Source organism: Chanodichthys erythropterus, chromosome 22, assembly GCF_024489055.1.
Source record: "Chanodichthys erythropterus isolate Z2021 chromosome 22, ASM2448905v1, whole genome shotgun sequence".
NCBI classification, from domain to species: Eukaryota; Metazoa; Chordata; class Actinopteri; order Cypriniformes; family Xenocyprididae; genus Chanodichthys; species Chanodichthys erythropterus.
Window position 1 is genome coordinate 4295360 of NC_090242.1, and position 15659 is coordinate 4311018.

Sequence of the window (15659 nt, forward strand, 5' to 3'; positions counted from 1 at the left end):
GCAATATCAAGCTTATAGCCATGTGAAATGGCTCTATATCTACATCAGATGGACTACAGTGAGGAAAGATTGCATTTGTGTTTCTTATTATATCTTATATATTAAACACTGATTTCATATATATTGTCTTTCAACAATTCAAGCACTTTTCAAGTACCTCTTCATAAATATGGCTGTTTTCAAGGGTTTTCCAGTACTTTATTTTCAAAATGTCAAATTCAAGTATTTCAAGCACTTTAAGCACCTTGTATTAACCCTGGTTCATGTTTAATTCAAGCACCTATGTACCTTATCACATACTTTCCAGTCCTTGAATCCAAAATGTCTGCAATTCAAGTACTTTCAAGAAGCATGGGAACCCCTGTGGGGAGAACATGCAATCTCCACACAGAAAGGCCTCCTGGCTGAGACGTGACTCAAACCAGAGACCTTTATTGCTACCCCACTGAGCCACCGAGCCTACCTTTAATACATATTATGTAAAAGAAATATATATAAATTTAATTGCAGAAACTATACATATTTATGAGAGTGTGTGTGAATATATATATTTGAAATAATAATAAAGAAAGGTACAGACCTCCACTTTTCCTCTGGTGAGAGCTGGGACAGATCAATCTGTTGAAAAATTAGGGATTTCAGCAATTAGTTACAGCAAAATTTAATCAGAAATGCACATCAACATTACACTGCAACCTTAGGCTAAAATGCATTCAATTACTTTTGTCCATTTCACAAACTTCGTCCACATATATTTATCTAACAGGGAAAGCTTCATCGTGGACACCCTTCCAGCATATGTGGACCCTCGCCAGTGAATCAAGTGCTTCTCGACAGTGAGTTCTGTTAGCACCGCGAGTAACTTTGGCCCTGTTTCCATCTGGTATTAAGATGCGTTTTGGTAGATCAGATCACAAGTAGATGAGGGAGACACATATCTGTTTACACCTGGTGTTTTAATCCATCTCTTTTGTCCACTTCTGTCCTCATTTCTTCGATTTGAGGATACATGGGTAAATGTATGGACTTTTTACAGATCTTTCAATCTAACAAAATAAGATTGCGCAATTTACATATGAACTTGCCCGGAGATGATGGAAAAACATATGGAGCACATCAGCTTTTGTTTCTGCTCTGACAGCCACAAGACCAGCTGAACGCTGCGAGTGTGTTAGAAATCAGGAATGGTGAGAGAACATTGTGCTTGGTACGTTTTTCGTCTTCAGACCAAACTTGACACTTCGGCCAACAAAGTTTAAATCCCGTCTAGCTAGCGCACTTCCCATAATGTTTACGCAGTAGGCGGTCTTTTGTGGCTGTTCAAACAACCACACGAGCGTTTACACTACGAAAGCATTAAGTTCGAATGTGTTTGACTACCTCTGGAAGTGGCAGAATGTGGACAAGCTCAAAACATTTTAGACCTTGTTTACACCTGTATTTAGCATCGACCAAAACATATCTTAATACCAGGTTTAAACAAGGCCTTTGTTTTAAGAACTGCAATCTTTTGTAGAAGTCTGTGGCAGTTTGTGCAGCAAGTAGTCAAGTCACCTTTATCAAAGCAGCTTTACAGTGATAAAGGGAACATAATTTAGCTGAACAGCAGCTCTAGAAGAAAATCTGTCCAGCTTAAGTAAGTTTGGTATTTATTCAATTCTACTGTGTAAAAAAACAAAAAAAAACAAAACATTAGATATTATTAATTTAGTTCATTTATCTATACAGCAGATCTGGAGACAACAGTAAAGTCATCGTCCAGCTTTCATATAATGGTGTCAGTGCAGGCAGATTCTGAACCAGATGGAAGCATTTTTGTCTGAATATAGGCAGCTGTGTTGTCCTGTCCCAGGAATGTATGCTGCTGGCAGTGGGAGGCTGGTCAGATAAAAATTCTCCTTTTGTGCTGTAATATTACAGTTCAAAGGTTTCTAATTTTAGTGTCGGTTCCAAGCTGTTGTAGTTTGAACGCTGTTAAGTTAAAATTAGGAGATAAAATACAAATGCGAGAGCAAAGTGCTGAGCAGCATCTGAACAGTAGATAGTAGGCAGGAAGTAAATTCAATGTATTTGCTTTAACACTGCATATGGTTAAGCATTTCTACAAGGACAACCTCATACCTCATTCAGTATGTAAATTCTAGTTAAAGGGGTGGTATAATGTCATTTTTTCAAGATGTAAAATAAGTCTCTGATGTCCCCAGAGTGTGTATGTGAAGTTTTAGCTCATTTAGATCATTTTTTATAGCATGTTAAAGGATTAGTCCACTTTCAAATAATATTTTCCTGATAATTTACTCACCCCCATGTCATCCAAGATGTTCATGTCTTTCTTTCTTCACTCGAAAAGAAATTAAGGTTTTTGATGAAAACATTCCAGGATTATTCTCCTTATAATGGACTTCAATGGCCTCCAAATGGTTGAAGGTCAAAATTACAGTTTCAGTGCAGCTTCAAAGGGCTTTAAACGATACCAGTGTGGAATAAGGGTCTTATTTAGCGAAACGATCGGTCATTTTCGAAAAATAATTCAAATGTATATGCTTTATATAAACAAATGATCGCCTTTGCAAGTGCTTCCACTTTCTGTATTCTTCAAAACGCTTACGCTGCATGTCCTACGCCTTCCCTATTCAACTTATGGAACGAATGCAGCGCCAGTTCCGTTTTTTCTGTAAGTAGAATAGGGAAGGCGTAAGACATACAGCCAGGGCTTGACATTAACTTTTTTGCTCACCAGCCAATGTGGCTAGTGGTTTTCCAAAGTTACTAGCCACTCAGCATTTTCACTGGCCACAATTTTGCTGTTGGGAAATTACATTTTATACGATTAAAGTTGACTGGCATGCTTAAATTACTTGATTTTGAGTCATTTTACTTGATTTACAAGATTTAAAACCCTTTCAAACTTCTGACCACCCAAATCAAGACTATACATTGTATATATCAGGTATGTATAGTTATTTTTGTTAGGCTATATAAAAAGAACAAAGAAGCAAAATACAAATAGTAATTTAATTTTTTTTTTTTTTTTTCAGATAGCCTACATATGTTTATTTAGCATACATGTATACATTTATTTAACATTTTTTGATGTTTGATTAACATTATTGACAGACAGGTATTTATTTGGTGGCTGCTATATGCATGGACATCATACACTGACACATATCCAGCTTTTACCCACTTAGCCGTAAGCATAGCCGACTGTATTCATGCAAAATACTCCACACAATGCATTTTGACATTTGTGTGTGCGCGTGTATTCAGGCGCAAGGAGAACTGATCGCGCGCACGCGAGCGCTTCTGTTGTGTCATTCAGCGCGATTCCGCCTATCCCACCTTCACTAACCGCAAGTTAATCGATAAAGAATTGTGAAAGAATTGTAATTTTGTGATACGACGATCTTGGCTATTTTTCATTTGGCTGTAGGCTGAAATTATATTCAACCCGCCAAAGTGGCTAGTGGGAGTGGCTGTCTTACCCGCCACAGCTGAAATCTACCCGCATTTGGCGGGTGTTAATGTCAAGCCCTGCATACAGCGTAAGCTTTTTGAAGAATACGGTGGAAGCACTTGCAAGGTGATAATTTGTGTTTATAAAGCATATACATTTGCATTATTTTTCGAAAATGACTGATGGTTTCTCTAGATAAGATTCTTATTCCTCGTCTGGTATTGTTTAAAGCTCTTTGAAGCTGCACTGAAACTGTAATTTTGACCTTCAAACGTTTGGGCTCCAGTGAAGTCCACTATAAGGAGAACAATCCTGTAATGTTTTCATCAAAAACCTTAATTTCTTTTCGACTGACGAAAGAAAGACAAACATCTTAGATGACATGGGGGTGAGGAAATTTTCATTCAGAAGTGAACTAATCCTTTAAATTTGTCACTTTTTTGAGGGTGAGCAAAAACACTCCATTTTTGTGTGTGTCCCTTTAAATGCAAATAAGCTGGTGTTAGCAGCGATTACCCCATGAAGACTCACTGAAGCCTTTTATGTTCAAACCGAAGTCGGACAATGATGGAGAGACTCAAGAAGAAGTGACAACATGTAGAATGCAACAGGATGTTTCTGAATGGTTAGTTGCTTAATTTATGTAGCTGATGTGGGATATCTTAAAGTCATTGATTAGCATATTCTGTCATGATAATCTATAAATCGCTCATGTGGAAACTGTTGTAAGATCTCTACAGAGCCAGAGAATATATGCTGCATGAAGATAGAACAGGTATAGTTTAGTTTAATTAGTTATAACTTATGTTGGCATCTTGCTTTTATGACATGCTATTGCATGTGTTACTTACTTTATTGCAATAACATGGCCTCACCCCCTTTTTTGTGTGTTCTTGGGGGTGGGGTTTATGTAAATTTTAGGGTTATTGATGTCACCAACCTGGGAAGAAGCTTGTTGTAGTCCCTACCAGCTGTTTTTTGTAGTCCTTAGAGAATTCTTTAAAAGAAAATATCTCGCTTTGCATTGAACTTTGAGCGTCGTAACTTTGCAGATGTTGTTTATGCTCCAACAGCAACATTACACAATAGCTAAAGTTAAAAAGGTGAAATCATAATAACCACCCCTTTAAGGAAAATCTCTCAACTAAATCTGTAAACTATACAGGGAAGAGGGAACCCTGTCAGCACATTACTATAATATTAAAAGGTTAAAATTAACAACATAGTACATATTCAAATGCTATTTATTAGGGATGCACAATATATCAGTCACCATATCGGTATCAGCAGATATGTTCATTTTTGATGTTATCATTATCGGAAAACATTAGGCCGATTATAATAAAGTTGATGAATAATGGATTTTTCCTTCAGCTAAGACTCTCCAGATGTGCACTGTTCCACATGATGGTTTTAGATAGCTTGAAATATTACTGGAATCACTTTGAAAAGGAAAACACAGTGCAACATCTCACTTAGGTTTTGTTGAGTTAATTAACCCACTAACAAAGCGTTTCAGTTTACCGGTGTTCATTCAGCTCTACAGCGCATGCAGCTCAAACAGCAATGCTGTTATTTTAAAATGTAATGTTAACTTTAAGTGTTAGTTTTTCAAATTCATTGATCCATTATTAATAATAACTGTCCCTTTTATTTCTCGTATTATTATCATCATCATCAACAATATGGTTATTCCTTTTTATTTATCCATGGCACTTATGCATTCTCTTTTATAAGTGTTGTCCAAAGATTAGTTTGCATTAGGCATTATTTTATTTCTAAGGCAATAATTTTTTTTTTTTTTTGATAAATAAATGTGGTCATCAGAGTGTAAAATTAATTTTAAAAGTTAAAGGGGACCTATTATGCTAAATTCACTTAAGGTGTTTGAACACGTGTACCCACAGTGTGTCAACAACCAGCCTATAATGGTAAAAATCCCCCCATATTTTTTTTTACAATCCCCATTATACATACAGTCTTTCCAAATGCACGATTCCAAAAATATGTGAAATGTGCCGAAGAAAGATGGTGAAGTGTTAAATATTTGCACAAATCATTTTACGCCCTTTTGCTTCACAAACGAGGGTCAGTTCAGTTCAATGCTGGATTTGCACAAAAGATTAACATGACGGTACATGCTAGTCGATGAGCTGAATGAATCAGTCTCTCCATTAGTGTCCTACTCCAGTTCAAACACATAAGGCTGAAAGCTGCTACTGACAATTTCTGTCATTTTTGCTGCGTAAGATTCTCCAGTTTTGTTGTTGAAGCACGAGCTGTTAAAGCACCACCCTCTTCTGGAAAGGGGGCGGGGTGCAGCAGCTCATTTGCATTTAAAGTGACGTTTGATTTACGCTGAAGTGCTTGGGACATGGCTTTTAATGCGGAGACTTTTATAATTATATTATAAAACAATAAAAAAAATCACAAATTACATTTATTGGCCAAATAGGGCTGTTCAATGATAATCGTGATTATCGTGTACAAAATAAGAGTCTGTGTTTACGTGATATGTGTTTGTTCTGCGTATATGTATATAAATATACACATGTATATGTGTGTGTATTATATATATATATATATATATATAGGTCTGTGTAGAGACCAATCGGATACTGCTTTACAGCTGGAGCGTGCTTAGACTGGATTGATTGCTCAGATTGACAGGTCTTGATTTACCGTGCACCATAGAATAGGAGCGCACAGCTGAAACAGTGCTGGAAGATCATTACTCATCAACCACAATATTATTACTTGTTGCATATTCTATGTAAATATTAATATATTTTACACATTCAAGAACAGATTTTAATTTGTCTATTGCCCTTAGAAAAAAAAAAAAAAAAAAGTTCCGAGCCATGGTATTTATCCACATATCGAACTTCAAAGAGGAATCAAAAATTACTCCCAAGTACTTTACTTGACCCTGCAGGTAACTACCCATGAGTCCAAGTTATCATTTACATTCATATTACAAACTGTACGACTAAAAATATCTGTTTTCCACTCATTCAACTGGACAAGATTATTGGCCATCCATGTTTTTACTTCCTCCAGACACCTAAAGAGTATTGCACTTCAGTCCTTGCTATTCAGTCTCAAAGGCAAGTAAATTTGAGTGATGCGTGCATATAGATGGTAGGAGATGTTTTTTTTTTTTTTAAATGTTAAGTGATAACAAAACTGGACCCAAAACGAATCCTTGTGGGACCACACAGGTAATGGGCGCTGGGGAAGAATTTAATTACCAATAATTTAATTTACCATAACTTGAATCTCATTTATATGATGCATGAATGAGGACAAGACAATAAAGATTCAAGACAACGTGAGAATGCATTGGTTGGTAATGCATAGACAGATATTACATGAAGATGTGGACAGAATCAAAATTAAGGTGCCTCTTAAATAAATATACTAAAGTAAACTGTAGTATATTACAGTATTTACTACACTTTGGACAGAAGACCATAACCTGTCCAGTGAGGATTTTAGCATTGAATGGCAAGTCTCATATTAATCTCGTCATTTCACTTACTAGCTCATAAATGATTGGTTAATACAAGGCAGCTGCTTCAGCATAATTGTAAATGGATGTTACTGTACACCAGCTGTAGCTACCTACAGGTTTTAGACCCAAAACACTCTTATCTGCATGCGGTTTTGGTTGAAATAATGGCCAAATACATTGACAGGGAAGACATGTCAAGCCCTGCATGAAAAGGGAAAGAATAATTATAAATAATTAAATAAGAATTGTCGGAAATGAGACATAAAAGTGTATATTACTAGTAATAAATCAACTGTGTGTGTTTATGTGTGTGTTTCAGGAGTTACCAAAGCCAGATTCTCATTTCTGCGTGACTGCAATGTCAAGTCACTGATTCTGCAAAAGTTAACAATGCAGACAAGAACAAAAAGGAAAAAAAAGAAAAATATAAATGAATGGATTCTTATTCATTTTAAGGATTTTGTATGCATTGTATAATTGGTACATTTTTGGCCCTGACCTGTCCTGTTGTGGCTGCCATATTGTAGTATTCTATACTAGTTTGTCAGATTTTGTACATCCCCGGTATAATGTAATGATTAGATATGAGTGATCATCATTGACTCAACAAACATTCAGCTAGCCTCGCGCTCTGTTCACATCTCGAAAATGAGTTATTACATATTTTGTAAACTCATCTAACTTACACACATATAGAGCTATTATCTAACCTGAGAGGCGTCGTCGCGATGTCCGTGTCCATGGTCGTGTTCCACACCGTCAACCTCCACCTCAAACACCCCTGCCATCTTTACACCTACAACCCCGACTGCTCAAGACACTTCCGGGTTACACGCCGCCTTCGGCTTCTTCTTCTTTTTCCGGTTTTGTGGCAGTTTGCGAGCAAACACACTGTGAATCTCCGCCACCTACTGAGATGGAGTGTGTAGCACATAGACTGTAAAAATCCGACTTTACATCTCACAATTCTTAGAAGAAGAAAAAGAAAAAGAAAAAGAAAAAAAAACAGAAATGTGAGATATACTCGTTATTCTGTCTTTTTTACTCAGAATTTTTTGTGATATGAGCTCACAGAGAGTCCTAGAGAGACGCAAACACGCAACCCTGTTGAAAAAACCAGCATATGCTGGTTAAAGTAGGTTTTGAAGCTGGTATGCTGGTTTATGCTGGTCAAGTGAACAATGCTGGTCCATACTGGTCGGACCAGTATAGGACCAGTATAGGACCAGCATAAATTAGTTCAAACCAGCATAACAGCTTCAAAACCTACCTTACCAGCATATGCTGGTTTTAAATGCAAGAAAAAAGTCAGAATTGTGAGATAAAAATGTTATAGGCTATGTTTAAAAGTTATCTATGTAAAATGTAATAGATTTAAAGGTGCCATCAAATTGAAAATTGAATTTACCTTGGCATAGTTGAATAACAAGAGTTCAATACATGGAAATGACATACATTGAGTCTCAAACTCCATTGTTTCCTCCTTATATAAATCTCATTTGTTTAAAAGACCTCAGAAGAACAGGCGAATCTCAACATAACACCGACTGTTACGTAACAGTCGGGATCATTAATATGTACGCCCCCAATATTTGCATATGATCAAGGCATTACACAAGGGCAGCCAGTATTAACTTATGAATGTGCACAGCTGAATCATTAGGTAAGCAAGCAAGGACAATAGCGAAAAATGGCAGATGGAGCAATAATAACTGACATGATCCATGATAACATGATATTTTTAGTGATATTTGTAAATTGTCTTTCTAAATGTTTCATTAGCATGTTGCTAATGTACTGTTAAATGTGGTTAAAGTTACCATCGTTTCTTGTAACAACTGTATTCACAGAGACAAGAGCTGTCGCTATTTTCATTATTAAACACTTGCAGTATGTATAATTCATAAACACAACTTCATTCTTTATAAAGCTCTCCAACAGTGTAGCATTAGCCGTTAGCCACGGAGCACTATCAAACTCATTCAGAATCAAATGTAAACATCCAAATAAATACTATACTTACGCGATTAGACATGCTGCATGACGAAAACTTTGTAAAGATCCATTTTGAGGGTTATATTAGCTGTGTGAACTTTGTTTATGCAGTGATAGAGTAGAGAGCTCGGGAGGGGGCGGAGAGCGCGCGATTTAAAGGGGCCGCAGCATGAATTGGCGCATTTGTAATTATGCCTCAAAATAGGCAGTTAAAAAAAAATTATTAAAAAAAATATATGGGGTATTTTGAGCTGCAACTTCACAGACATATTCAGGGGACACCTTAGACTTATATTACATCATGTAAAAAACGTTCGATGGCACCTTTAAATATTTCATGCTGTAACTGCTATGAACTGCATATGTAGACTTACTGTTTACATCAAATTCATGCACTCATTTAATCCATTAATGCACCGCGATAACGAGTGTGCAACCGATGTACACTCAATGGCTACAGAATACCCATAATGCACTGTGATGGTTCTTTATATAGCCTATCTTTATTAAATACAACTGATCACACGGGCGCCTCACGCATGCACACACAACATGGTTCTAGCGTTGCTAACTTGACATTTCAGAACATAAAAGTTACGCCGCTCAATTTAAATGGTCCGCTGTAAAATCAGCATGCCCAGCGCCCAACCAAACACATTTTTGCACGTGAAGGATGCTGTTTCATTGAAACATTTGTGAAGTATAAAGCCTTGTTTACATATCCCTGATAGCACACGTACATCTTTGAGACGTCTATTTGAGGTGTGTGTTTACGTCTGGAAGACATATTTTTTAGAGTGTTACGTTTAGAAGATGTCTTTAAGATGTTTATGATTTAGAATGTATTTAAAACTGACATCTAAAATATGTCTATCAGATGTTTGTAAACAGCAGATGTTTTCCAGATGAAGTGATCTTTAACAGACATCTTGCAGACATATATGTGCTAATAGTTTAGCAACCCAAATGTTAGATAGCTAACGTGGAAACATATTTGGATTCTTGCTGAATGAGAGAGGTAAGCCTAATGCCATTTCAGATTTTGGCTTGTTGTTTGTATGTTATTTATAACCCCACTATAGCTAATTTGTGTTGAGGTGCATAAATGGATTAAACAGACGTGAGATAATGATGCAAAGATGAACGACTGCATTCTCGAATTTCCTGTGGAAACCCACCAGTACCGATTTTATTATAAAAACATTATTACAAGCTTACCGTTGTGAATCAGGCTAAGGTAAGGAGATAGTTTTGAACACTGGCTGGCATGTACTTGCTCAATTTAATTTTGGATCATTTTTAACCAAAAAAGTTACAGACTGTAGCTTCAATTGATTATTAAATTGTTTAATTAAGGTTTATACATGCTAATTTCCATGACAGAGTTCAATATTTGCATTACTACTGGAGTTTCAAATGATTATTAAACAGTAGTCATACTCAGTGTCCGAATTCACTCACTCATTTTTATTCACTCCTTCAAGTGGACTATATTAGTGGAGTAATGTAGGGAATAGTGAATGAGGGTATAGGGTGCGATTTCAAACTCAGCTCATGAATTTTAGGGGGTGTGATATTCAAATGACAATTGGTTTGAGCCAACACGTTTATCAACGTACGATCATTCTTTCAATGGGATTGGCCTCAGACAGATGTTTGATGAATCACACGTTAACCCTGTAGTAAGATGATTTCTACACTTGTTTCTCCATTAGATTGATAAATGAGGCCCATTGTGTTATGGGAAATGTATTTCATGATCAAGGAGACAGGAGGAGTGCCCTCTGGTGGCTATCGGCACTCCAGCTGACAAGCGTGATCTTTTAGAGCAGAGCAGACATCATAAGAGATCATTTGTTCAAAAGCAAACTCTCCAGTCCATAGATGGCATTCTGCATCCAGAAATTACAAATTACAGTTAGTATAATTATTTATTTGAAATGTAGACCCAGATGCAACAAAATTACTATTAAAGCTGTTAAGCATTTGCTGTTTGTCTGCAATTTTAATATAATCTTTCTTTTTCAACACAAACATCTTCAATATCTTAGTGCATCATGTCTAAACACCTAAAACAAGTTGTTTTATAATATAGATTATGATTTAATAGACTTGTTGCCACTTTTACACAAATGCCTCATATAACCTGAATTCCGGAAAAGTTGGGACGTTTTTTAAATTTGAATAAAATGAAAAGACTTTCAAATCACATGCCAATATTTTATTCACAATAGAACATAGATAACATAACAAATGTTTAAACTGAGAAATTTTAAACTTTTATCTACTAAATGAGCTCATTTCAAAATTGATGCCTGCTACAGGTCTCAAAAAAGTTGGCACGGGGGCAACAAATGGCAAAAAAAGCAAGAAATTTTGAAAAGATTCAGCTGGGAGAACATCTAGCAACTAATTAAGTTAATTGATGTCAGGTCTGTAACATGATTAGCTATAAAAGGGATGTCTTAGAGAGGCACAGTCTCTCAGAGGTAAAGATGGGCAGATGCTCTCCAATCCGTGAAAGAGTGCGTAAAAAAGATTGTGGAATACTTTAAAAACAATGTTCCTCAACGTCAAATTGCAAATCTCATAATCTACAGTGCATAACATCATCAAAAGAATCAGAGAAACTGGAGAACTCTCCGTGCGTAAGGGACAAGGCCGAAGACATTTATTGGATGCCCGTGGTCTTCAAACGACACTGCATCACTCATCGGCATGATTGTGTCAATGACATTACTAAATGGGTCCAGGAATACTTCCAGAACCACTGTTGGTAAACACAATCTGCCGTGCCATCTGCAGATGCCAACTAAAGCTCTAACATGCAAAAATGAAGCCATATGTAAACATGGTCCAGAAGCGCCATCATAACCTGTGGGCCAAGGCTCATTTAAAATAGACTGTTTCAAAGTGGAAAAGTGTTCTATGGTCAGACGAGTCCAAATTTGACATTCTTGTTGGAAATCATGGACGCCATGTCCTCCGGGCTAAAGATGAAGGGAGACCTTCCAACGTGCTATCAGGATTCAGTTCAAAAGCCAGCATCTCTGATGGTATGGGGGTGCATAAGTGCATACGGTATGGGCAGCTTGCATGTTTTGGAATGCACTATGAATGCTGATATATAAAGGTTTCCAGACGACGTGTATTTCAGGGAAGGCCTTGTGTATTTCAGCCGGACAATGTAAAACCACATACTGCAGCTATTACAACAGCATGGCTTCATCGTAGAAGATTCCAGGTGCTGAATTGGCTTGCCTCCAGATCTTTCACCTATGGAGAACATTTGGAGCAGCTGGAAACCTATATCAGGCAAGAATGGACCAAATTCCAACACCAAAACTCCAGAAACTCATAACATCGATGCCCAGATGTCTTCAAACTGTTTTGAAAAGAAGAGATGCTACACCATGGTAAACATGCCCCCGCCTCAACTATTTTGAGACCTGTAGCAGGCATCAAATTTGAAATGAGCTAATTTTGTGCATAAAATTGTAAAATTTCTCTGTTTAAACATTTATGTTATGTTATCTATTTTCTATTGTGAATAAAATATTGGCTCATGTGATTTGAAAGCCTTTTAGCTTTCATTTTATTCAAATTTAAAAAACGTCACAACTTTTCTGGAATTCGGGTTGTATATTCTAAAGTATTATTTTTGACCTTTCCCAAAGGTTCCCCTTGTCAAACAATCAACCTTCACAACTAATTTTAACAAATTATCCAGCTTTTGACTGATCTGAATGTAAAATTATTGACTTGTAAGTGTATTATTTTTAAGTGATGATTTGAACATGAACATTTGCTCATTAGACATCTTTGGGCAACGTTTTTTCTTATGAGTCTGTAGACTAGATAATTGGGTGAAACTCCTCCCACATGAGGAGCACTGGTGCGGCTTCTCTCCAGTATGAACTCTCTCATGAGATTTCAAGGAATCTGACCGTGTGAAACTCTTTCCACAGTGTGAGCACTTGTAAGGTTTCTCTCCAGTATGAATTCTCTGGTGTGATCTTAAGTCACTCGATCTAGTGAAGGTCTTCCCACAGTGTGAGCACTTGAACGATTTCTCTCCAGTATGAATTCTCTGGTGTGATTTTAAGTGGCCGGATGTAGTAAAGTTCTTCCCACAGTCAATGCACCAATAAGGTTTCACTCCAGTATGTACACGCTCATGCTCTTTTAAATTTTGCAGACGTGTAAAACACTTTCCACAAAAAGAACAAAAGTGAGGCTTTACACCAGTATGAATTTTAAGGTGTGTATTTAAGTCTGATGCCAAAACAAATGTTTTATCACACTGATCACAGCTGAACGATCTCACTCCAGAGTGACGACGCAGGTGAGTGGTGAGAGAGCTTTTGGATATGAAACTCTTTTCACACTGAGTGCATGTGAACGGTTTTTCTCCAGTGTGAATTCTCATGTGCACCTTTAGGTGTCCTTTTTGAATGTAACTCTTTCCACACTGAGTGCATGTGAACAAGTTGTCTCCAGTGTGAATTCTCATGTGTCTCTTAAGGTCTGATTTACGCATGTAAAACATTCCACACTCTGAGCAGGTGAAAAATATTTTGACTCCAGATTGTCCAGCTTCTTTTTGTGTGAAATTCTCTTCAGTATTTAAAATGACTGCATTTCCATCTTCAATTTTGAAATGATGAGGTTTTTGAAACAGATGTTGTTTGTCTTCATTTTTATATGTCAGTTTTCCATCTTCATTTGTGAAATGATGCCATTTGTCTTCATTTACTTCCATCGGGTCTAAAATCAACATATTAAATTCTCAAAATTCAATTAAAGAAAGGCAAATGAGAAACTAAGAAGTAAAGTTCATTCTTAATTAAGCACAAATCTAGTTTACAACTGAGACTACTAGTATCTAGTTTTAGATGTATTTTTATATCCTCCTGAGAACCAGAAATAAAAGAGTTTTTTGTGTGTGTGAATTTAGTTTGTCATTACATTGTTTGGAAATTGAAACAAGAAACCAATAGAGAATTTTTTATTCATATGTTATGGTATGTCCTCTGTAGAGGAAAAATAAAATGGCACGATAAGACATCTATAGGCAAAAACAATGTTTTTTGTTTGTTTGTTTTTTATTACCAATAAATTTTAGGCTTTAGGCCATTTTTAACCAAAATAAGTATAAAGATGATTCTCAACTATGTTATGAAAGATATAACAGAATGATTAGATATACTATTTTACTTTGTGCAATATGTGTGTAAAATTGCCATAAATGGGTAGTCCCATTCTATACAATGTAAACATTTGCAGGTAATGAAAAAGTAGTGTAATAATGGGAGTAATAACTTGGTTAGGACATTTTCATAAGAATATCTCATATTTCATAGGAATATTGATATATAATTTCTTTCCCTATTTTCTTGTTGTTTCTACCTAAAATGTCTGATAAATGTGCAGTAAGTCCTGGTGTCTTCTACAGAGGACATGTATGAAATCAATGCCTTGTTTTGTAACAAAAAGTCATATTCTAATTTGAAACCACATACCGTTTTCCTGAGGTTTATTTACAACAAACAATTTGAAAATTAGTCAGATTTAAATGATCATTACAAAATATATTTTCATAATAGTGTTAAATCTGATAATTCAGTCAATGTCAGTAATTTTTAAAGACCAAGGAGAGGGAGTTGTCAAGGCGAAACCTCCAAACATTTGCTAAAGCCCTGAATATGTTCTTTACAGGACATGTGACATGTATGGTCTCAGAGAAATTCACTAAAATAGTGTCCTCTACAGAAGAAAAAGTCTCAGGAGAATATGTCAGTTTTCATCTTAATGTTCTTCATCATTCATTAAAAGAGAATGAAGGAAAACACAAACCTATTTGTTCCTCTGTATCTTCATCTTTTATTCTGCAGGGTTGTTCATCAAACTCCATCTTTATAACAGTGTCAGTAGTTTCTCCTGGAGTAGCTCGTCCTGCTTACTACTTTTCCTGTGGGAAGATGGGAATATTCCATAGCATTTAAAACTCACATTAAGAACAATTTCTTAATGTTTAAAAAACAATTCAACTCCTCTAGCTGATGTTTATGTTGCTCTTACATTAGATATGATTTGCATGACAATAAAAACGGTTTCATTTGTTAATTACAAAAAAATTAAAACACAACTCATAATCCTTACACATTGTAATGTGAAGAAAAAACAGTACGATTTTACGTTTCGCGAACGTAATGTACAACAGTATGTTCATTTCGATTCATTTCTGGGCGAATTACTAAATGAACTGACTCGTTTGGTAGTTTGGATTCAGATTTATCCTAATAAATGATAAAATGAATGTACTCAGTCTGAAAAACCGCAGGTTTAGAGCAGAATGAACGGCTATCTTCCACTTGACATGTTTACGTTCCCTTCCCTCGCTCACTTCTCTTCGTCTCGTCGTCTAGACTCGGATGTATGTTATTGCCTCGGTTGCACTAGCGCCCTTTACTGGCCAACATCAATCCGTATTAAGCTATAACCTTCATAGAATACATGACAACCAAAATAAGATCTGTTATATTGGTTGAGATTATACACACACTATTTATCTCCACAAATATGTTTGATTTAGTTAAAGATTCTGACTTCAAATATCTGCTAAGGAGAGGACCTTTTAGACTCCAACTGTTGCGTGTTGTTGATGATTTTAATATTAATTTCTATTTCATT

General features: G+C 36.1%; 2 protein-coding genes across 4 annotated transcripts in view; both read right to left on the reverse strand.

Moving 5' to 3' along the window:
• Positions 1 to 7798, reverse strand: part of rnf121 (ring finger protein 121) — a 32007-nt gene extending 24209 nt beyond the window's left edge. Inside the window, exons 1-2 of the mRNA XM_067376502.1 lie at positions 7682 to 7798; positions 581 to 618 (exon numbers count right to left, since the gene is read on the reverse strand). Coding sequence (XP_067232603.1) covers positions 581 to 618; positions 7682 to 7759 — 116 coding nt within the window. The 5' untranslated portion in view covers positions 7760 to 7798. The remainder of the gene's footprint in view (positions 1 to 580; positions 619 to 7681) is intronic.
• A 3382-nt stretch (positions 7799 to 11180) lies between these two features.
• LOC137013020 (gastrula zinc finger protein XlCGF57.1-like) lies at positions 11181 to 15386 on the reverse strand. Of its 3 annotated transcripts, none has more exons than XM_067376585.1 (3): positions 15048 to 15369; positions 14823 to 14937; positions 11181 to 13733 (listed from the first exon to the last, which is right to left on the reverse strand). In XM_067376585.1, the coding sequence occupies exons 2-3, from the start codon at positions 14878 to 14880 to the stop codon at positions 12721 to 12723; spliced, it is 1071 nt and encodes a 356-aa protein (XP_067232686.1). In that variant the 5' UTR covers positions 14881 to 14937; positions 15048 to 15369; the 3' UTR covers positions 11181 to 12720. The 3 variants fall into 3 exon arrangements, with proteins under 3 accessions (XP_067232686.1, XP_067232688.1, XP_067232685.1); XM_067376587.1 differs by having other exon boundaries at positions 15129 to 15163; XM_067376584.1 differs by having other exon boundaries at positions 11182 to 13733; positions 15291 to 15386.
• Between the last annotated feature and the right edge of the window lie 273 nt (positions 15387 to 15659).